The 20,005-nt window shown below is 53.1% G+C and overlaps 7 protein-coding genes across 7 annotated transcripts; 2 read left to right on the top strand and 5 right to left on the bottom strand.

The window, feature by feature from the left end:
- Positions 1 to 38: 38 nt before the first annotated feature.
- alg-11 (GDP-Man:Man(3)GlcNAc(2)-PP-Dol alpha-1,2-mannosyltransferase) lies at positions 39 to 1,844 on the bottom strand (the record flags this gene model as incomplete). Its single annotated transcript, XM_032035541.1, has 4 exons — positions 39 to 214; positions 264 to 1,251; positions 1,304 to 1,439; positions 1,489 to 1,844. 4 exons carry the CDS (start codon positions 1,842 to 1,844, stop codon positions 39 to 41), a joined length of 1,656 nt encoding a protein of 551 aa, XP_031885486.1.
- A 1,797-nt stretch (positions 1,845 to 3,641) lies between these two features.
- pep12 (Syntaxin pep12) lies at positions 3,642 to 4,500 on the bottom strand (the record flags this gene model as incomplete). The annotated part of the gene is made up of 2 exons (XM_032035543.1): positions 3,642 to 4,163; positions 4,216 to 4,500. The coding sequence occupies 2 exons, from the start codon at positions 4,498 to 4,500 to the stop codon at positions 3,642 to 3,644; spliced, it is 807 nt and encodes a 268-aa protein (XP_031885488.1).
- Positions 4,501 to 4,947: 447 nt separating this feature from the next.
- Positions 4,948 to 6,958, top strand: NDC1 (Nucleoporin NDC1; the record flags this gene model as incomplete). Its single annotated transcript, XM_032035544.1, has 3 exons — positions 4,948 to 5,086; positions 5,145 to 5,971; positions 6,020 to 6,958. The coding sequence occupies 3 exons, from the start codon at positions 4,948 to 4,950 to the stop codon at positions 6,956 to 6,958; spliced, it is 1,905 nt and encodes a 634-aa protein (XP_031885482.1).
- Positions 6,959 to 7,901: 943 nt separating this feature from the next.
- On the top strand, positions 7,902 to 9,341 carry DLT1 (Defect at low temperature protein 1; the record flags this gene model as incomplete). Its single annotated transcript, XM_066152157.1, has 3 exons — positions 7,902 to 8,945; positions 9,122 to 9,202; positions 9,285 to 9,341. 3 exons carry the CDS (start codon positions 7,902 to 7,904, stop codon positions 9,339 to 9,341), a joined length of 1,182 nt encoding a protein of 393 aa, XP_066008515.1.
- A 2,452-nt stretch (positions 9,342 to 11,793) lies between these two features.
- Positions 11,794 to 13,318, bottom strand: CGGC5_v009353 (Secondary metabolism regulator LAE1; the record flags this gene model as incomplete). Its single annotated transcript, XM_032035546.1, has 10 exons — positions 11,794 to 11,851; positions 11,912 to 12,469; positions 12,526 to 12,563; positions 12,611 to 12,633; positions 12,689 to 12,808; positions 12,865 to 12,883; positions 12,939 to 12,961; positions 13,018 to 13,108; positions 13,167 to 13,208; positions 13,286 to 13,318. 10 exons carry the CDS (start codon positions 13,316 to 13,318, stop codon positions 11,794 to 11,796), a joined length of 1,005 nt encoding a protein of 334 aa, XP_031885484.1.
- A 2,404-nt stretch (positions 13,319 to 15,722) lies between these two features.
- Positions 15,723 to 16,304, bottom strand: CGGC5_v009352 (uncharacterized protein; the record flags this gene model as incomplete). Its single annotated transcript, XM_032035548.2, has 4 exons — positions 15,723 to 15,735; positions 15,790 to 15,832; positions 15,927 to 16,207; positions 16,270 to 16,304. The coding sequence occupies 4 exons, from the start codon at positions 16,302 to 16,304 to the stop codon at positions 15,723 to 15,725; spliced, it is 372 nt and encodes a 123-aa protein (XP_031885294.2).
- A 790-nt stretch (positions 16,305 to 17,094) lies between these two features.
- CGGC5_v009351 (uncharacterized protein) lies at positions 17,095 to 17,944 on the bottom strand (the record flags this gene model as incomplete). The annotated part of the gene is made up of 4 exons (XM_066152156.1): positions 17,095 to 17,320; positions 17,490 to 17,530; positions 17,810 to 17,842; positions 17,924 to 17,944. The coding sequence occupies 4 exons, from the start codon at positions 17,942 to 17,944 to the stop codon at positions 17,095 to 17,097; spliced, it is 321 nt and encodes a 106-aa protein (XP_066008556.1).
- Positions 17,945 to 20,005: the final 2,061 nt, after the last annotated feature.

Raw genomic sequence — 20,005 nt, 5'->3', positions numbered from 1 at the left:
TATCGGTACATATAGAGATACAACTAAGAGCAATGCATTTACGGTGTCATAGCCACGAGCTTTTCCATCTGGGCGATCCACTTCTTATCAAATTCCGTCTCGGTGAATCGCTTGGCTGACTGTCGTGCTCTGAGGCGGATAGGAAGCGTGTCCTTGATGGAAAGGGCCTTCTCGTAGCCTTCTGCGAATTCTTTGACGTTGGTGGCATGGAAACCTGCAGTCCTGTTAGCTAGCACACCCAAAGGTCACAAAGAGTCACTCACCAGTAGGTTGGCCATCGACTTCGACCACAATATCAAGCTTGGGACCTCCACTGTCGTGAACAACAGAGATGAGACCCGCAGCCTGGTACTCAACCACGCCAATGCCAAAATGCTCATTCCACATGCCATTCACGCCCACAGACGCTCTGCGCAGCCAGTCCAAGATCTCAGGCCAGGACGCATCCAAGTGAAACTCAACTCTGTCCTTAATATTGAGCTCATTGACAAGAAGGCGCAGCGTATACACCCTCTTGGAATCATGGTCATCCCTAACACTACCGATCAGGACCAGCTTCGCGTCCCTGGCGGCTTCTGTGTTAGTCTTGAGAAACTCGGCAAAGGACTGAATGATGAGTTGATGGTTCTTCTCAGGGCGGAACTGAGCAATGTAGACCATGGCCTTCTCCCGCTTCTTCTCACTGGCTTCGGATACCTCCACAGCTTCCTCGAGCTCCTCAACGGCGCAAGGGGGGTAGTTGACCTCAATCGGGTTGGTGCGATGTCTGGCCTGGCGATGCGGACCCCAGAGCTTCTGGACATGGCCCTGCGTCCAAGTCGAATTCGTCATCACAATGTCAACAGTGGATCCAACGCGGGAATACAGCGCTGCAAACAGTCGCCAGTAGGTCTTTTTGACCGTGCCCCGCAGGCCAACGCCTTTGCCGGCGTTGACACCTTGCGTTCCGGTTGTAGATTTGGGGTCGAGTGATTCCAGCATATCGGTCGAAATAGTCGGGTAGTGCACGTATGCGCAGGTGGGTACTTTGTGGAAGAGGAGCTTGCACAATCCCAGAGCGAAAGCGTAGCCCATGGTGTCAATGAAGATATCGGGAACCAACAGCTGAAAGGCGTCCCACGCCAGGATCATTGAGCCCAATGACTGGCCAAGGAGCGTGAAGTGAGGCCACGTCGAGGCCAGGACGAGGTGTCTCGTGCTCAGGTAGCAGAAGTTGATGGTCGGGGAGTGGAGGTCGATGTTGAACCGAGTCTGAGACACTGTGTGAGTGCGGAAAGAGGGGATGGATATTGGAGGCACAAACCTTGACACGCGCGAGCATGGACTGCTTATTCATTTCGTGGTCGCCAGTGTAGACGACGCAGAGAGCGTTCGGGTATCTTTCCTGGGTGGTCTTGATCGCGGCCCAGAGGACTCGCTCTCCGCCGCCTCCAGCGTTGCTGCGTCTTGTTAGTCGCCGCCTTTCACTTTCTTCCAAGGTCGACGCACCAAAAAGGATGGAAAAAGCCGACTATCCCGGTCCAGTTGGCGTCCTTTTCTCCTCCAGCAGAGCTTCCAGATGGTTGTGCCTGCACATTGGTCTTATTGGATACCGATCGAGCTTGGGAGAAAGCCTGCTGCTCGGCAGTCATAAGCTCGAGAAGCTGGGCCCGTCTCCCCTCCGTCTTCTTGCGCAAATACCAGCCCAACAGCGAGCCGATGCCTCGCATCAGCATAGGAATCATGATGTAGGTCGCAAGCGGGGTGATGGCGATGATCGGCACAACAACGTAGGCGAGAGTCCACGGATCGAGGCCGAACGAGAAGGGCTTCTGCCCAGACGGCGCTGAGCAGGTTTCTGGCATCGGAGTCGACCAAGAGGGTGAGAGTGGACAGGGATTGAGCTTGCTATGCTGCGTCGTGACCGGAGTTCGTTTGTACCAAAAGGCAGTCGAGGGCGAAAGGCGCTGCGGTGAAGTCCAGCAGCATCAGCATGCCCGTTGACGTTGGTGGGATGTTCAAGAGACAAGATGGGATGGGACTTGAAATGGCCAGGTTGTATTGCAAGCTAGAAATGGGGCGGGGGGAGCTGCAGCGCTGCACATGGGGGGCGGCACACCTTCCCGCGTGTAAGGTAGGTACCTCACAGTGGAACCCCGCAAGGGTCCAGGTCTTTTCCGTCCCGATACAGTGCACTAGCTGGGCTGAGGGCGCCAAACTGGAATTGGCCAACCAGCCGGCGGCGCACGAAATTGAGCAGTACTGAGGAGGCACGTAACTGATTTGCTTCACTCTCTCTCAGTCTCAAGCCTCGCCCAATCCCTCCCGGCACCGCACCAGCCTTCGTGCCTGTTTGGTCTCTCCGACAGCTCACTCCTGTCGCGCCCAACGCCTCTTGACGACATTGACGGATCAGAGGTCAAACCACGATGGCTTCTCTAAGAGGCGCGCGTCATATCTCGGCGCCCACATGGCGCCTGCCAGCCGGCTGCTCTACAAAACCATTTCACACTTGTTTCCGACCAGGCCTCGCCAACAATACGCAGCGCTTCACTCAGCACAAAATTGGCACCAGGCGTCTCCACATTCAGACGGTAGAGAGCTGTATCCAACTCGCTCAGGATCACATGGTCTCATTGCACCTCGCCGGTCTAGACTGGCTAACAGCCATATTCGGACTGGCATTAATCCCCGCGGCACTCCGAGTGCCGTTGACCATCTACTCAACAAGAATTTCAGTACGCCAATCGAAATTGAATCCTTTGGTGCAGGCCTGGAACCACACAGTCCGCTCTCCAACCAGAATTCAAAAGGTCCTCGACGTGGCCAGGGAAAGGAAAAGAATATACAGGGAACGGGGTGTGCAAGAATGGAAGAACCTTGCACCAATGCTCACCATACCATTCTGGCTAGTCAACACCGAAGCCATCAGACGGGTATGCGGCGCCAACGGTGGTCTGCTTTCACTCATCACCGGCAGCTACAGAGAAGCAACACAGTCCGATGGCGAGGGAGCAGCTATCATCTCAGACCAGACAGCAGCAGCTCTGTCGGCGGCTTCTGATGGTATTCAATCTGCTGCTGCAGCCTTGGACACGGGTGTTTACTACGCGCCCGGGGAGCTATTATGCGACATCGCAGCTCGCTCCGATCCCTTGCTTCTTTGGCCTTCGCTGCTCGCTGCGACAATGGTCACGTCTTTCTGGCCGCAAGGCAACGAGATGAAGCGACTGGTCTTTGGCTTATCCACCGACCTCAAACTCCTACCTCCGAGCACGAGATGGAGAGTCCGACTTAGCAGAGCGGCACTTCTCGTCGGCGCAGTCGCACCGTTCACACTCTGCCAACTGCCGGTGGGCTTGTTTTGGTATTGGATCTCGTCGTTTTGGGCTGGGCATGCGCTTAGATGGTTCGCCCAACTATTCACCGGTTCGCCCGAGAAGGCAATCCGAGAGAACAAGGTCGTCCCTTGCCGGAACTTTGAGCCGATGTTTTTAAAGATGAAATAGATAGGACCTAGTTGAAACGCGGAGGAACTCTGAAAACATTGTTTCGGTGGCCGCACTAAGGACTGACGATAGTGTACAAACAAAAGGCCATACGCCCATAACGCCCTGAATAAACCAACATACAGAAATGAAAGCGCACAAACTGTCCCGACACTAGTCAAGGAAAACGGCGAGAAGAACGATGGTGAGGATGACAGCCAGAATCAGTAAGAGGCAGCAGCCCTTGTTGCGCGCAGCCTTTTGATGTCTTGCCGCCTGTCGGAGCTCAACCTGGGCGCCTCGGGTGTCGTCTCGCACATCTTCCACGTTGTCCGCGATCGACGTCAGCTGTTCGCCCTGCTCGGATACAATCTGCGCCACCTGTCTGAATAGAACATTCAAGTCGCCAACACCTTGCTCAATGTTGCGGATCTCCTCCTCGCGCTCGATGATGAGCGCCTCCTGGAAGTCCACCTCGTCCTGAGATGCTAATCGGATGGCTTCCTGCTGCTGCTGTTGCTCGAGACGGTCTTCGGTGCCAGCCGAGGCGTCTGCTCCCTCTCCGTCTTGCGCCGCGCGCGCAGCTGTGACCGATGCACGCTGCTTCTCAAGGGCCTTGCGCTGGATGTCTTGGAATTCTTGGAGGGCATTCTGGAAGTCCGTCGAGACCCTAGACTGGTCATACTTTTGTTGTTTCTAAAATGAAAGTCAGCGGGAGAACATGCATCCTCTGCGCGCCACAACATACCGTCAAGTCGTCCCAGGTCTGTAGCTTCTTCACTCCATCTCCAATCTCCTTGCATAGGTCCCGTGTCTTATCTAGGTGATCATGAACTCTTTCTCTCACTCGAGCGGTGTCGCGCTTCGTGCCGAGAATATTGACATCAGACGTCAGCTGCTGGATGTTGCGCCGCAGGTTGAAGATCTTGTTCGTCAGCTGCGATTGGAGCTGCTTGAACTCGGGGTCGTCGGAGTAATTGCCCTGGCGACCTGATCGGCCCGCTTCGAGCGAGGAGAGTTGATCATAAGACATGTTCCGAGATGAAAAACAGAAGCGATGGGTATCAAAAGAGTGAAGTCGTATCGTGCGACGATGGATCAATTTGGACGATACCAATATCTTGTATTGTTGGAGAAACGCGGGCTCGTGATGCAATGCCGGGAGCTAGATGTCGTCGTTAGCTGTGGCTGGAACCTACGTAAGTGCCTGCAGACATCCAATCACGTCACGTTCGCATTGATGGTGCCTGATTATCTTATCTGCACGTGATATGTCGTGGCTTACCTCAGTCTGCAGGTGGCTTCGTCGGTGGGCCCAGGCGCCCTGAAAGCTTGACCCGTACCTTACCTAGCTGCAGTGTTGTTGCGTGGGAGATTTTTGCATTATTTACTTACTTCCAGATCCCGGCACGAGCAGCTCGAGTGCAGCCTCGCCAACTTCTCCCCAAAAAACACGGTCAATCGACCATGCGCTGTCAGCATGGCACCGGCAACAGTCAGAAGGGCGCCTTACAAGGACTTTCTGCAGCCTGCACTGCATAGACGGTTTTCTTCCACGGCTACCATTTTGCTCGCCCTTTCTTACTTCCAGGCCATCATTCTGTCCGGCTGGAGCTCTTGTGAGTTGCCGCTCACGACGCCTACCTACGAGCGAAGCTCCCGACTGACCTTTGCTAGACTTTTGGACATGGTTTCCCATTGGCCCCGCTGGCATTCGTACCCTCTTCATCTTCATCTGTGGACTGGCGATACTGGTCCTGCGCATCTCCCAATACCACGTCGGCGTCCGCGCTGCTAATTCGACCTTCGACGCGTTTACCAAGTTCTTCTTCAGTCTCCAGACCATCGAGACATGGATGTTCTACAGCTTTTCGAGCACCCTCTTCTCCTACATATACCTGTGGGCGCTTCCAGAGACCGCGAATCTGGGGGTGGTAACATACTACAGCGGCGACCGCGCGCGAGCGAACGAGAGGACGATTTTCTTCTTTTGCTATATGGGCATCAGCGCTGCCGTGCAGGCGCTTTTCCACTTCTACCAGGATGATGACAAAATCCTGATCAACGTCTCGAGGTCGAAGAACGGTGAGGCGAAGAGCTCGGGGGATAGCTCCGCTACCTTGAAGAATGTTGTCGGAGAGATCCCAGCGATTCTGGCCCAGGCAGGCTCCAGAGCTTTCGCCAATATTCTCGTCACATCCGTTGTCTATTTCTTCCTCCTGCGATCATTGGCCTGGGGATGGGCGCTATTCTTCCTGCGTCCCTTCTACAACCTCCCCAAGACGAACATGCTGCCTCCTAGTCAGCCAGTCGACATCCACCTCTTCGTTCGCTGCTTTATTGCAGGCTTCCTCATTTCCAGCGCATGGAAGACGGCGAACCATGCTTTTTCGACTTTCATGGTTAAAGAGCCGCTGAAGAACGGCAAGCCCCTTACTAGCGAGTCCAAGGATCCCAATGGGAGCCTGCTGAATGGACTCAAGAGCAAAAAGTCGCAAATCCGGGTAAGTCATCTGCTGCCGTTCTGACAAAAATCCAACTGACGTCCACAGTGTTTTGCTCTGTGGGAACTTGCACATATTGCCCGAAGCGATGATGTCAGACGGAAAGCTATCTACGAGGATATTGATCGAAAAGACGGTTCCATGTGGTCGCAAGTTTTTGTGCTCTGCCTTGAGGTGGTAAAGAGCATTGAAAAGAGAATTGATGAGTATGGAAAGCCTCCAGCAGCGCCTGCTCCTCCCGTCGAGCCTGAGCAGGTGCGGGCTCGTTCTTCGGCACCTCTGAAGGAGGATCCGATCTTCCAGAGCAAGCCAGCGAACAAGAGCATGCGCGGCGAAGTGGAAAAGGCCCTTACGTCGGTTGGACGACACCCTGGTCACTCTCCCGTCTCGCAGCTCAGCCCTCTGGCAAAGAAAACGCTTCGGGGTGCGCGGGACAAGGTCCTGAGCAAGGAGCAGCAAGAGGCTCTGTCCTCCCCTCAGTTGAGAACCCAGATCCAGACTTGGGCACTGACGATCGTGGGTAACGAATATGTGGGCTGGATCTTCCGCCAAGAGTTCCGCAACCGCCTCACTGCTGTAATTCTGGGATCCCCGTACTCGGAGCTGAGCCAGTACATCAACGCCGTTGATGTGCTCAGCTTGTTCTTGGTGAACAGCATCCAGGAGGACAAGTTTGGTAACGTCCACAGAGACGTCGCGTCCGTCATCCGAAACTTCACCGTTATCATTAACAAGATTGAGGCGTTCAAGGCCAACTTCCCAGTTCACTGGACGGATATCCACGGAAGCAGGGCCACGCCGGAGGTGGATGGAGTGTTGTCTGCGCTGAAGACGGGCCTTGCGCAGGTTGTGGCAGAGTTTGAGCCTTACGCGAGCGACTTGAGATTAAGTCGCACGGATATCAGACTAGCCAAGGAAGCTTCAACCGAAGCATCTCCCACCGAGGAGGACAGACCATTGCTCCCTGAGATGCAACAGGCCCGGTAGGGACGGGCCATGTCGCAGGTGCGTGCTTGGTGCAGAGGGATCAGTAGATTGAGCAGTCGGTGAAGGGCGCATGGGGGGGCGAGGCGGACGAAAAAGATATTCGCATGCATAATGAAGTGTGCGTAGTACCACACAATTAAAGAAAGTAAAACACAATACCGATTGCAAGCCCCAAAGTCTATCACATGTAATTGCATGAGTCCGTCCGGTCTGGATCAGAAGCAGAATGGACACAAGACGATTGGATGCCGGCGATTGGGCGCAGTCGCACATGTAAGACACCTTCTAGACGCTAGTCATACCTTCTCGTGTCCACAGAGCAGCGGTAACGAGAGAATGAGGTGGTGCTACCGAGGATTCCCCCAAGTCCGGCAGCCCAGCCCATTGTGATCCTGCGAGACCGGGTTGGAATGTAGATGGCTAGTGCCCGTTGGCCGCTCACCCGCCTGGGCCGCTAGGCCGAATCTTGAATTGGAAAGCCTGAAAGCTGGAAGCTACAAGGGTCCCCATTGGGACCCCCACCTGAACTTTTGAATTTGGGGGGGATGAGCAGTGGACCGCAGCGAAATAAAACAAAATGACCCAGCCTCTCCCGCGCTCGCCTGTCTTTCGCGGTTCCCGGTTCAGGTCGTCACCATCACGCTACGTGCGGCGCAACCTCCCGCCATCTTAACCAACCTCCATTCTCACACTCGTTCCCTCAAACCTTTCCCCTTCCTTCTTCCGTTCCCTATGTAATGTTTGGCTTTCTACGTCCCTCTTCTTCTGACCATTCACGCCACTATTATCGACACTATTCGCATCGGCGCATATTCACCCAGCCATGCTTTTCCGATTTGCACCATTACCTCATGCACTGACCCGACAGTGCATGATCTCTGTCCAGAAAACTCGTCACCTCCCGGGTTGATTCCCTCGAGTCGCACCTATCACAACATTCCCGATGTTCTCTCCACGCGCAATTTTCCGTTTTATTTACGGCAGCTTCTACTTCGTCCTATGCTTCCTCCTCGCCGCCCTCCTCCTCGTCACCCCGGGCGACACTATATACCAGGCTTACTCCAACAACCAACCATACAACATATGGATCATCGCCGCGACCCTCACTCTCGTCCTTCTCATCGTATCCTTCATCTATGCGACGCGGTTGTATCTGAACAAGACCATCCTCGCATCGATACCGAAACCATGGGTCCCCATCGAAAGGGGCGACGTGAACAAGAAGGTTCACGAAATGATCACAGCGGACCTCAAACGCAGCGCAGCAATCGCCTACGATGCGAGACCCCGAGTCGAGACCAATGCGCTGGGCAGCGAGGCCGATGAAACGGTTGCAGAGAAAACCTACAGCGGAGGCAGCAAAGGCAAGAGAAGGTTTCAACTCGTGAGTCTGAAGAAACCCGCCACGACAGAGAAGGAGACAGGCATAGCACTCCCTCCTCGACGACCAGTCTGGGGCGAAATCGAACACTACGGCTGGTCGTCTCCCAACTCCCTCGATCTTCCCGATCTACAATACAGCACCGTCCTCTCCGAACTACCGAACCTCATCGAGGCGAAGGCGCTTACGTCTGCGCCCCCCGATCCAAAATCCTCGACTATCCCCCCGTTGCTCGATCCCGATGCCGTAGCACTTCTGCAGCGACCTCTGCAAATGGGGTTGCGCGATTACTTCGGACACCTGGCTGAGCTGGGTGTCATTTCGCTTAACGCGACGACCGCAGACTTCCTGGCCGCTTATGAATATGCGCGATTCTCCACCCGGCCAATATCGAATGCACGGTTTCGCGAGTTAATGCACTTATTTGCCGCTATCCTCCGAGGCATGCGACCTCTAGATCCAACCATGTTAGGCTTTGCGGATGAGCCCAGCGAAGAGAGCGATATCGATAACGACGCGCCCATGGGCACAAACCCGACTACGCCTCGAAGCAACCTGTCCCGTTCCGCAACGCAGAGCACACAAGGCTCCTTTCAAAAGAAGAGGGTGCCGCAGATGGATGCGCGCAACTCTTCAGCACATACTTGGCTTCAATACCGTACAGCACCTGCAACACCAAATATAGGTACCCTAGGCGGTGCAATAACCAGATCATCGAGCTTAAACAGCTTTGCTCAGTCTCGGCCGGCGTACGGACCTAGTCACTTCTCATCTAGCGCCAGTATGAGATCAAGGGCATCCGGAAGCTCGGCATCGGGCTCAGTCATCCGACTGGCAACCCGAACAGACTCGACCGATTTGCCGTACGTGTTAACCCTGAGGGAAACAACATAGCAGTCAAAACCTGTATTATCACGATTGAATGACACTAGGCATTGGGTTTAGCATGATATCCACGGCGTTCTGGGGCACGGGCAGCCACATGTATTATTTAATCGTTAATTACACAAGTTCCTGGACACTTTCTCTCCAAAGGATTATCTCAATATTATCCTTTGAATGCCTGCTGCATCTGTGACACCTGCACATCCGTCGGTTAAAGGCTGCTTGGATCGCCGCATGCGTCTCTGCACCGTCCTAAAATAGGAGTTGCTTTGACAGGCTCGTCGCCAGTAGCAACCCGCCGACGTGGCTTCAGCCGAGAGGAAGCTAGTGTGGAAATCTCCGGGAAAACGTGGCTTGTAAGATCCAAAGAGTGACGACATGTTTCGAAGGAAAAGGAGGTGGAAGGGGATTCGCAATTTGGGTGAGAAGGGGAATCGTGGGTGATAAAGAGGGGTGCAAGCTGGTTGCCTTATTGCACCTGTTGCATCATTGCATGGTGCGAACGGGCGGCCTGCACTCAGCCAACTCTTTAGTTGCGGCCCCTATGTTCGGCAGTGCTAGTAGAGGAATATCCTCGGCGAAAGCGACGGCTGGCCCCGCTAGAGTCTCTCTCACTGGCATTGTGCCTTTGTTTTCGGTGTCTTTGTCTGTTTTTTCCGGTGCCTGGAGCACATGTAGACAACGAAACTCAGGTGTCAGCCGGTGACCCCGGCCGGAGCGGACCCGAGACGGTGTATGGATCGGATCCGAGCGGGGCCGAATAATTACGGAAGCCGTATTAGGTAGCTGAGCTGACACACCTAGCCATCAGAGGCGTTGTAGGTCAGCATCTGTTGCTTATTAGCCGATCTCATGATTCCAATCATAAAATCCTAGTCTTACTGATAGATTCTGATTGGGTGAGCATCATTCTTTGACGTGCAGCGAGAGAGGTCCAACCCTCACACATCGCTTTCACTTCTTCACCTTGGAGATGGCTTCGTGTATGATCTTGGTTCTATGGTCAATACGCTGACTAATGGAGGCTTTGGTCTGGCTGAAAAGAGGGACGGGACCATTCCTGTCGGCCAAGAAGGAGGCGACGCGTTGTTTCTCTTGCGACTTGGAGGCGTCAACGTCGGAACCGATGATGTTGGCTGGGTTTTCACTGGATTACAGTCCATGTCAGTCCAAATACTTGCTGCTATGGTCTATAAAAGCAACGCTCCGCTGATTCAATGTGAAATACAAGTCGTAATGTATTACAATCAATATGGTATGTGATTCCGTGTGCTAAGACTACGTACCCGTTCACTAATGTTCTGGTAGAGCTGATGTCCGTCTGAGCGTGGCGTGCCTGTGCAACAGCGATATGAAACTAGCGTCGAGGGCCTGGCGAAGATGTTGGGTTTTATTCAAGGGTTTCGCGTCTAGAAAAGATAACAAAAGGTAGAAAGAAACTGAGATTCAACAGGGCGACTTTCCTCCAACGCAATCGAGTCGAGAACCATATTATATGAAAACTGTCGGAGTCAGGGTCGCAACGAAGGATTTTGTCCACAATATGTCCATTGGAGGGAACTATCGAGGCGGCAGCATCACTTGAACAATCTGCTGCCTGAAAGTTGACGAGCATGCCAGCAGCTACTTCGTTGCATCTGCAGTTCCCTGCCATTGTTGTATGGCGTTCAAGTACCACTTCTACCTCCGCCGAGTTCGGGCAGATAAGTCAAGCACACGACTGATGCGGGTATATGCCATGCGTCGGAGAGTGGATAAATCTGGCCAATGATCTGAAAGCAGGTCGTGAACACAGTTGAGGCTTTGATGGTTGAGGTTGGCCATGAGGCAAACGAGGCAGCAGGACGCCTCCTCCACAGCGTCGAGATATCAGGTTCAATTGGACGACATGTACGCATATTTCGCCGTGGTTGGTCTTTTCGTCAAGTCATTCGTTCTTTGGGGGACGGGTGCAGCCGACAAGGCAGGATTCGTCGCGCCTCCAGTTCGCCATATTTGTGTGGTTCGCCCGTCAGAAATTTGGGGTAGTTGAGCTTCCCCCAGGTCTCAATGCCACTCATGTCGCAAGCAGATCCGACAAGGGCTTACCGCCAAATAACCAGCTCGCATGATCCATTTCGGTCGACCTTTTTCAGTCGTTCAACGGCCGTGGTCTAACGTTGACTATTCCAGGAATACATGCAGCCATCTGCTTGATTCCGTCTTAGTCGCTAATATGATGGATAGCTGTGGCGCGGCAAATATCTGCCATCCGCGTCGAGAATGGTCACTCCCAGCATTATGTCTTTGCGGCATAGAACAGACTTCAGATTAAAGGAATAAAGATTGCTAGATCCCTTTCGACTCGGGTTTCCTGCATTTGTGCATCTTACTCTCCGAGTCGGTGGGGCCGGACCGGCCCGGTCTTGAAAATCATGGTGGGTACCTAGCGCGAGCGGCGGGGTCGGGCTAAGGGTCTTTGGGGAAACTTTCAGGCTATTTTCAATGAGAGAATGTGCTCTGCAGATGAAAAGTCTCTTGTATCAATCTATCTAGACGAATGGAAACGGTTCCTTATGTCAAGAGTCACCTATGCCTCAGGCGGCTCGGAAGCTTCCTTCTCAGGTTTCCGGCCCCAAACGGAATACCTGAACCATTTGTTAGTAAATCTTTCAACCCCTAGAGCTATAGAGCTATAAATCACTTACACTAGGAAGTAGGCGTGAACTTTGCCCTTCTTCATCTCATCCCGCACATGCGCGCAAAATACCAACACTTCCTCCTTGGTCCAGTCAAGCATGCGAGTAAACAGAGCCATGCAGATGGATTCGATGCCTTTCGTCATGCTCTCAGCGCACCACAAGCCAATGTCCTTTTGACGGGGGTCAGCGGCCCAAGTACCGACGGGCCAGTACTCCGTGCGTTCCTGAACGTCCACGAAGCCTGCCTCTTGAAGCAGCCTCTTGAAGCTTGGTGCCGTCGTAATGGGCTGCCCGGCGGCATCGGTGGCTTTCACGACGTTCTGCGTCCACTGCAAAATATATGAGTCCTCCGTCATTGTGCCATCTCCACATATCGCTGGGAAGTTGTTGTCGTGTAATTCGATGTATCCACCAGGCTCGAGGTTGTCGTAGGCTTGAGAGAGGAATTTAGGCCAGCTGCGGAAGCTCCCGACCATAGCCCTCACAAATATAAAGTCAAACGGCTGCGAGAATATCCACGGCTTGTCGACATCGTCCACCTCAAAGTAACAGTTTGGCGGGACGCTGGTAGCTTAGGTCAGTTATCTCTTGTGGCTGGGTGGAAGTCATAATGAACTCACAAGTCAGGCTGGATCGGACTCAAATCAACCCCAATAACCTGTGATTGCTTAGCTCAATTTAGACCAGGTTCACTCAGTGACCTACGGTTGCCTCGGGATGTTCGTCCGCTACGGTTTGATTAGCTCAGAATTCTCAAAGAAACCGAAGTGCTTTCCACAATACCATAGTCTATGGACCATATGCCGGTTCCAGTTCCAACGTCCAGGACACGGTTCGCACCGTACTTCTTGGGGCTGTTACACAGGCCGTCCCACGTCCTCACCCACAATTCATGAGCATGGTCTACGATGTATTCATCGTCAGTCGCACGCAATCGTTTTGGTTTTGGCTAGACGTACCCAGGCGATCTTGCTCCGTCTGCGTCAAGTGACGTTAGATTTCACTCTAGAAAAAAATCAAAGCCGGGCCCTACCTCATCATTCGGTCCAAAATACTCTGTGGTAGTGTTGTTAGCAAGAGATTCGTTACACCACTTTCGGCTTCCAACTCACTTCCGTCACTCAGCCTGTGGTAGGTGCGGCCATTCTCCTTTCGAAATTCCATGATGCTAGACCTCAAGGAAGCCTTCGACGATGCCACGGACTTCGAAATGTTAGTTGAGGACTCAAGCCCACCTCAGACAGGCATGTGGATGGCTAACCTCAGGCGTTATAGACACGGCGTCATCTTCGACTTGAGGCGCCTTTTTTACATAAGTTAATTCTGCCCCATGTAGTATGATATACACCGCAATTGCGATGTAGAGCACATTGGACTCACAGCAACCGGGGGTTGAGGGGCGTGTTCCGCCATTTCTGCTAAGCAGCACACTCTTTTTCCAAGTCGAGTTCCAGGGGGAAAAAGATGGAAGGTTTTGGGAAATGCCAAATGGTGGGCGGGAATGAACGGGGATTAAATGTGGTTTGGACACCTCGGGAAACAGATGGGCCAACAACCCCCTGGTCGTGAACATCCCAGCCCACTTGTTGGCACCCCGCTCAGTTGGTTCTTCAGATGCAGTTTGTCAAGACCCGATTGGACTGGACTGCTTAATCCTACTCAAACCTGCATATGCTGACGGTTTAATGGCCTCTTTTAAACCGGAGTTCCAGCTGATTTCGTCAACTTGGACCCCCTATGTGTCCCCCCCTGCTCAACAGACCGCGGTTGGCTTTGAACGCAGCAGCCTTTGGCCAATCTGACCTTCCAGAGGGGGCATGGTCTGTAATGCTTTCTCCAATTATAACCCAATCTCCATCGATCCTAACCATGTATGGGAACCTCTTCGTTGGTCACTCTAACTAGGCGTGAACGCGATGCAAACGTCGAGAAATCATTTGCATACGAACTCTCACTCTCTGTTATTATCTATGGAGTTCCTAATTGTTGTTCAAAAAGAATTCTCTGTATATGATCAGAGCTCACCAGCAAGACTTCCGCTTTGACGAACCTCGCCATTCGAACGGGCGAAATCCATAAATTTTGTCAGTACAGGAATCAGTGTTACTGTCAGGCGCAGAATTCTCTTCCTTCTATGAAACTCTACCCAGCGTGCGAGCAGAGCGACTGGACGGGACAGCCTCAATGCCAGACCCAGCCAAAGTCCACGACGTCTGTCGATATTCTTGAACACTACTGAAAGTCATGGAAAGTTGTTATTGAACAATCGAGTGTGTCCGTGGCATCAGTTTCACCACAGACGTATACTCCATGACGTGATTACCTTATTTCAAGTAAGAGACTACTGTCAAGACCTCAGAAGCCCGAGAAACCCGCAGTACAGACTGGATAGGACTCAGGTCAGAAACCGATACTCAACATCAGACGATAGTTGTGATTCTTGTCCGAAGTTACCACGACGGCGTTCGCTGCGTCTGTTTTAAGGTTGGCCATAATCATGATCTCCCATGTGGGAGTCCTGGATGCAAGATACTTACCGTACTCTGAAGCCAAGCTGCCAGCTTCTACGCCAACATCAAGAAGCTGTGGTGGCAGTTGTCATCCCAAGCCAAAATCAAACAGTAATTGAAGCCTGCTACAAATTTAGCCCAAAGCTGCTTTGAACAAATTATTATTGACACAAGTTGCTCAACCGGTCTTGCTCTGATCAGAAGCTCGGTCAGAATGGACTTGGCAAAAGATAAGAAGTTTGCGGCACAGTCGCCTACCTCGTCAACAGGTCAAGTCAGCCCGACCGACCGCCAAGCACATCAACAATAACTCACTGCCTTCGCTCGGTCACTGTTGACAGCACCAATTCTCCTTATGATGATCCGAGATGATCGACGGCATGGAAGAGAGAGAATCATCGCACGACCCGCGCGGCCTCGGACAAGGCTCTCCAGGGAAGCTTCACACCAACCCACGGAACCACCGACAGAAGAGGCGTCATTATCGGTCCGAGAAGGCTGTCTTTTTTTACACTGTCAATCCCACAAAGAAGCTGCCCGGCATCTTGTGCGTGGTGGAATCGTCGTGCAGGTCTTGCCCGGGCGGACTCACGGCGTCCAAGGCGGAATCGGAGCCCGGTCAACCAGGCTGACTTGATCCCCCCCCGGGGGGAGCTTTATCTCGGAAAGAAGCTTTGACCATGTTAGAGTGAGGGGTGACGAGGAGGAGGAGGAGCAAGGCGGTCTGGGGTTCCCTTTTAAGAGGAGGGAGACGGGGGTTGTTGCTGGGCGTGTGTGCCGAACCCGCACGTGTTGGACATATCACGCACCCCGCTACGCCTGCTGGTACCTTGCGTTGGTCTGCCAGCCGCGTTTCCATACAACGCGATTGGCCCGCTCCACTGCCCGTATCCCACGTTTACATCCACACAGTCTTTCACCGGGTCTGCGTCCAGGTATTCCCGCAGTACAAGGGGGTTAGAGAACAGATGGAGAAGGTTTCCGAGTTGAGAGCCCCTGCATCGCCGTGCCCGACATGCCAGCCTGATCTTAAAAGGTTGTCAGAAGCTCCGTCAACTCCAAGACCCATGGAATAAACCTAACATTAGAAAGGTTTGGCAACTCCAAGACATCATAGTTGCACATTTCACGTCCATCGGGCGTGCATGGCGGCATGAGCTGGAATAGAAGCCCCTGTTTCCTGCACCTCAACCAATGTTTCTCGCCAGTGACAATGATTGACAAGGTATTGATTCCTTAACATAATGATTGGCCTGATTAAGGGTTATTGAAAAAAAAAAAATTGACAGAATACATGACAGGATATTTCATAACTGTTGTCTGGGATAGTGTTACAACCACGCATTTCATCATAACCTCCGCCCCATCCCTCACCTTGTTCTTTCATGTGTTGCACAACTTCCTCCTCCTTCCATGACTTAAAACATTGTGTACTTGCATCTGAGCCTTGTGTGGGGGTCCGATTGGGCTCGTCGGCCTCCGAATGGCGGTGAGACATGCTCATCAGCCACTCGCTTCCATCTGTGAGGTCGAGTTGCGCCCCTTTGAGTCTGGTTGGGCAGACTCTGTCGACGGTTGCTCGGGCTGCTTCCCAAACTTCTTCTGGAAAAGCTTGATCGCCTGAGCGGCACGGGATTTGTGGTATTGAATCGCTGACTTCACATCTCGAGAAGTTTCGGCTAGGGTGACAAGAGCGTTTCCTTCTCTCTGGTCTTCGCGTTGGAACCTCGCAAGCTGTGATTGGCGTGGAATACGGGCAGCGAGAGGGTCAAATCGAATAGATGGAGTGACACTGCTTGATTGCAAAAGGTTAGCAAGCCTGAAATCATGACATGAAGTCAACCGGAAACTCACCTCTCAAGGGGCGGTCTCCGCTCAGAGGGCGACATTATGGCATGAACTAAGGTAAACTACAGATAGACTTGAACAATTCGAACTGTAGGAAGCCATCAGCGAGTACAATGTAATTAGACTGAGATATTTGGTGACGATGGACAGTTGACGGTCTTATACTCAAAACTTTAAACAACGTTCGTCTCAAGCACTCACGGGCTGACTGAAAGAAGAGAGGTGACCAGAAATGGCGAACCAGCCATCCAAAGTGATATGACACCACCATTCAACTGCTTCGAGAGCCCAGCCACGTTGGGCAGGTGCAATCAACATCGACAGCGTAGGCTGGCAGGCTGGGTCGCCCGATTCGCAGTTGTCCGCACCCAGACTTGGCTGTTTTGTCCTTTTGCGGCCGACTAGGAAATCGCCCCTTGAGCATTTCTGAGCACAATTTGTGTCTCATAACCACCCTTGAGTTTAGTACCAGACCGGCACATAATCCCTAAGGCTGCGGGCCGCAAAGCCCTACCCAACGGCCCAAAAACCCGGTCTGCGGCTGGTCAGAAGGTTGACCAAGCCTATCCTGGCGTCGTCTCCGTGGTATAAGCCCAAGGCTCTCTGCTCATTTCCCGTCTCTGAACTTTTGTATGGAAACCGGGGAAGGCGCTTCACGAAGCCGGCCAGGCGTCTGTCATCCTCAACACGGGATGCAAAGCATCAGCCACAAAGCCGCTGGGATATGTCAATCCAAGGAACCCGTCCAGCTCGCTGGCTGGAAGTCGCCGAGGCACCAAATCTCAACGAATTGACCCAGTGGCATCGTGTATAGGTGCGTTTGCGATGCAACTAAAACTGGTCGACAAGTAGAGTTGCGGAGCGACTGCGGAGCGTCCGCCAGAACTCGGCGAGAAGTGTGGCTCGTGCGTGAGAGCTGGAATCAAAAGGTCGCGCGAGGACACTGGATGTGGCTGGTGTGCTCACGTGGTTGGCCAACGTGATGAAAAGAGGCAAGGAGAGAAGGCAACAGCCACAATTTGGGCCGAGGTCGTTCCTTGAATCGGGGCTCGGCCTTCTGCGAATGGAGGGTCAGTAATGTGTGATGAGCTGCATGGTGATATGCAAGAGAAAATTCGCGAAAAAGGAGCGGCGGCTCTGGGATCCAGAAATGGCAGGGATCAGAGGTGCGTCGGCCCCCAAGACTGTAGAAGATACGTCGATTGAATGTTGATCCCCGCTCTTACCCCAGTTCACCGCTCTCTCTTCGGCGATGAGTATCCAATGTCTTGCGGACACTGGAAATGAATTATTTGCCTGTCGGAAACAGAGGCGATGTGCCGTGGGATTGGCCCTGCATAAGCGATGCCTCAAGCGGAAGCTGGCCAGTCCTGTAGCAGGACAAAGTCTTGACAAACGTGCCTATTCCCGCTTCCGTGGCCGTGTTCCGTGTGATTCCAAAGTGAAGAGGGATCCGTAGACAGCCAAGGGCTTAAAGGGTGGCGATAGCTGTGATCCTCAGCCACGACGTTTCCAGGATCTCGCAAACGCATGGTCAGCGGATAACTGGGGCCGTGGTGCCTCTGGCCCCTGAGGCAGACTGATTGATTGTCAGAATCGTTCTTATTCCAATCAATGGATGCAGGAGAGCGGCGTAGCAATGGGGAAAGAAATGGCGCACCCGGATTGGAGGTTGTATCATGGACGAGGATGGCAGCTTGGAGTGGTGTGTAGTTGGAAGAAGATGCATGGACCCTCAATTGAATTTCTGGGACTTCAAGGAGACCCCTACCAAGCACAGCGGGGCCTGTCACGGGCACTACGTTAGCGGCGCCCCGTGCAAGACAGGCGCCATGGTGCAGGCACTGAACATGGAGCGCCAGGGGGGGACCTTGGGGTGCCCACCGCCGACCCCGCCCCGGTGCATCGACTGTTGCTGGTGCTTCTCGTCGACAACATTTCCTTGCAATTCCCAGTCGTCGCGATGGCACGCTCTTTTGACCAGACAACCATCACAACTTCAATCAGCTTGGCCCGAGCTCTTTAGGACAGCCGCGGTTGTGTTCTAGCGGAGTCCAAGGCAGAATGAATCCTCTCCCTCAACGTCACATGCTAATCTCTCATGCGTGCAGATGGATACTCTGCAGGTATTGGAACGAGGCATCCGCCAGGCGGCCATGACCGGCTTCTCGGCCGCTCCCCTCTGCGGGCTATGTATCCCAAAATGGCCAGTTGGCCGACTTTGAAAGTACGCTATCTTAGAACCCAGAGATTCGGAAACTAGGACAGTACTTGTGGGTGACAGCCATCCTTCACCGACACTTCTCTCTGCCCCGACGATGTCTCCATCACCAAGTCTGCCACATTGAACGGTGCCGGCATCAAGAGAACCAGTGCCTTGAATCACTATTTGATTTAACGCACGGAAAGAAGCATACCAGTCGGGCACTCTCAGAAAACGTCCGAGGAATGGGGTCGCTTGACTTATGAGACACACAAGGAAGTGTCGGCCGACACCGACCCACTCCAACGCTACCCTTCTTGGTGTGTCGGTGAGCTGGGTTGTTTGGAAGCCAGATGCGTCCAAGATTGACCGCGAACACAGTCCGAGGGATGGCCACAGCCGAGATTGCAACAGAAGTATTGCGCCAAGCGGATTGCGTGCTGCTCCCGCACAAAAGCATGCGTTCCAATTTTGACAAGAGGCTTTGCATTGGTGAGCTTGTGCCAGCAATAGGCAGAACGGGATTTGCTCAGCCTTCCTGGAAGACTGACGTCGATGGCTGCCGGCTATTACAAGTCTTCCGGAAGAACCTTTCTTGCACAAATCGAAGTGTACAGGCAGCTCATGCGGCTTGGCGTCTCCACACAAGGCTATACCTAGCTTTGGGAGACCGTTGAGGCAGTGGATCACACCATGGCGCATGCGTTCCAACGGGCTGAAAGACACCATGTACGAGCTACCGAACCCGGGCGATATTACTATCGACATTGAATGACATTGCAACGTTTCAATCACATCGGCTTGCATCAATCGAGACTTCTCTTGTCGCGGAATATAGCTGCTATAGACAAGACGCTACGATATTCAATCCTGCTGGGCTCTTGAGGCGGGGCCACCAACCCGCGTACCGTACCCCAACCGTCCGACCTGGACCCCGGTCATCCATGAGCGTGGGACCGCTGCAACCAAACAGTCGGGCCTTTCAAGGGGTTTTACGACCTGCATGCGGTCAATCTAGACGTTTCAGATGCTTCCATCACAGAAGATGGGCGCATAAGTTGCTCCTGATAACCGGATTGGTGGGCTTACGAGCCACCCTTTCACCACCGCTGTCAACACCGACCATCAGCACCCCAGATTTATCCAATCTTCTAATGCTGACCCGGCTTCGCACGCAACGGCATTTGTCCTATTCACAGACTTGCCTCCGTTGTGCTGGACCCTATGTTCCTCGACGAGTCAGAAAACCCCTGTAACCCAGAATCACGGATCCATCTAATCTAACTTTGCATCCGACAAGAACTAGCTCCCGGGACGGCGTGTCTTGGCCGAAATGTCCTGGGACTTTGTTGCTAGCAAAGAGGAGTGACTCAATCTGACCTATCCACTTAAGGTGTCTTCATGGGAAATTCTAGCATCAGAATGGATGGAAGCGCTGTTGGCGAGCTTATCCATACCTATGAAAGAAGATTGCAGCTTCTCTTCAGAGCGGTTGCGTTGGGTCGCGGAGGGGTCCGATGGGCATCGCACATCGCCGGG

This window comes from Colletotrichum fructicola (assembly GCF_000319635.2).
Source record: "Colletotrichum fructicola Nara gc5 chromosome Unknown KSG_Nara_v1_contig05, whole genome shotgun sequence".
In the NCBI taxonomy this organism is placed as follows: Eukaryota; Fungi; Ascomycota; class Sordariomycetes; order Glomerellales; family Glomerellaceae; genus Colletotrichum; species Colletotrichum fructicola.
The sequence above is the reverse complement of the archived record's forward strand: the minus strand, read 5'-3'. Positions and strand labels throughout refer to the sequence as shown.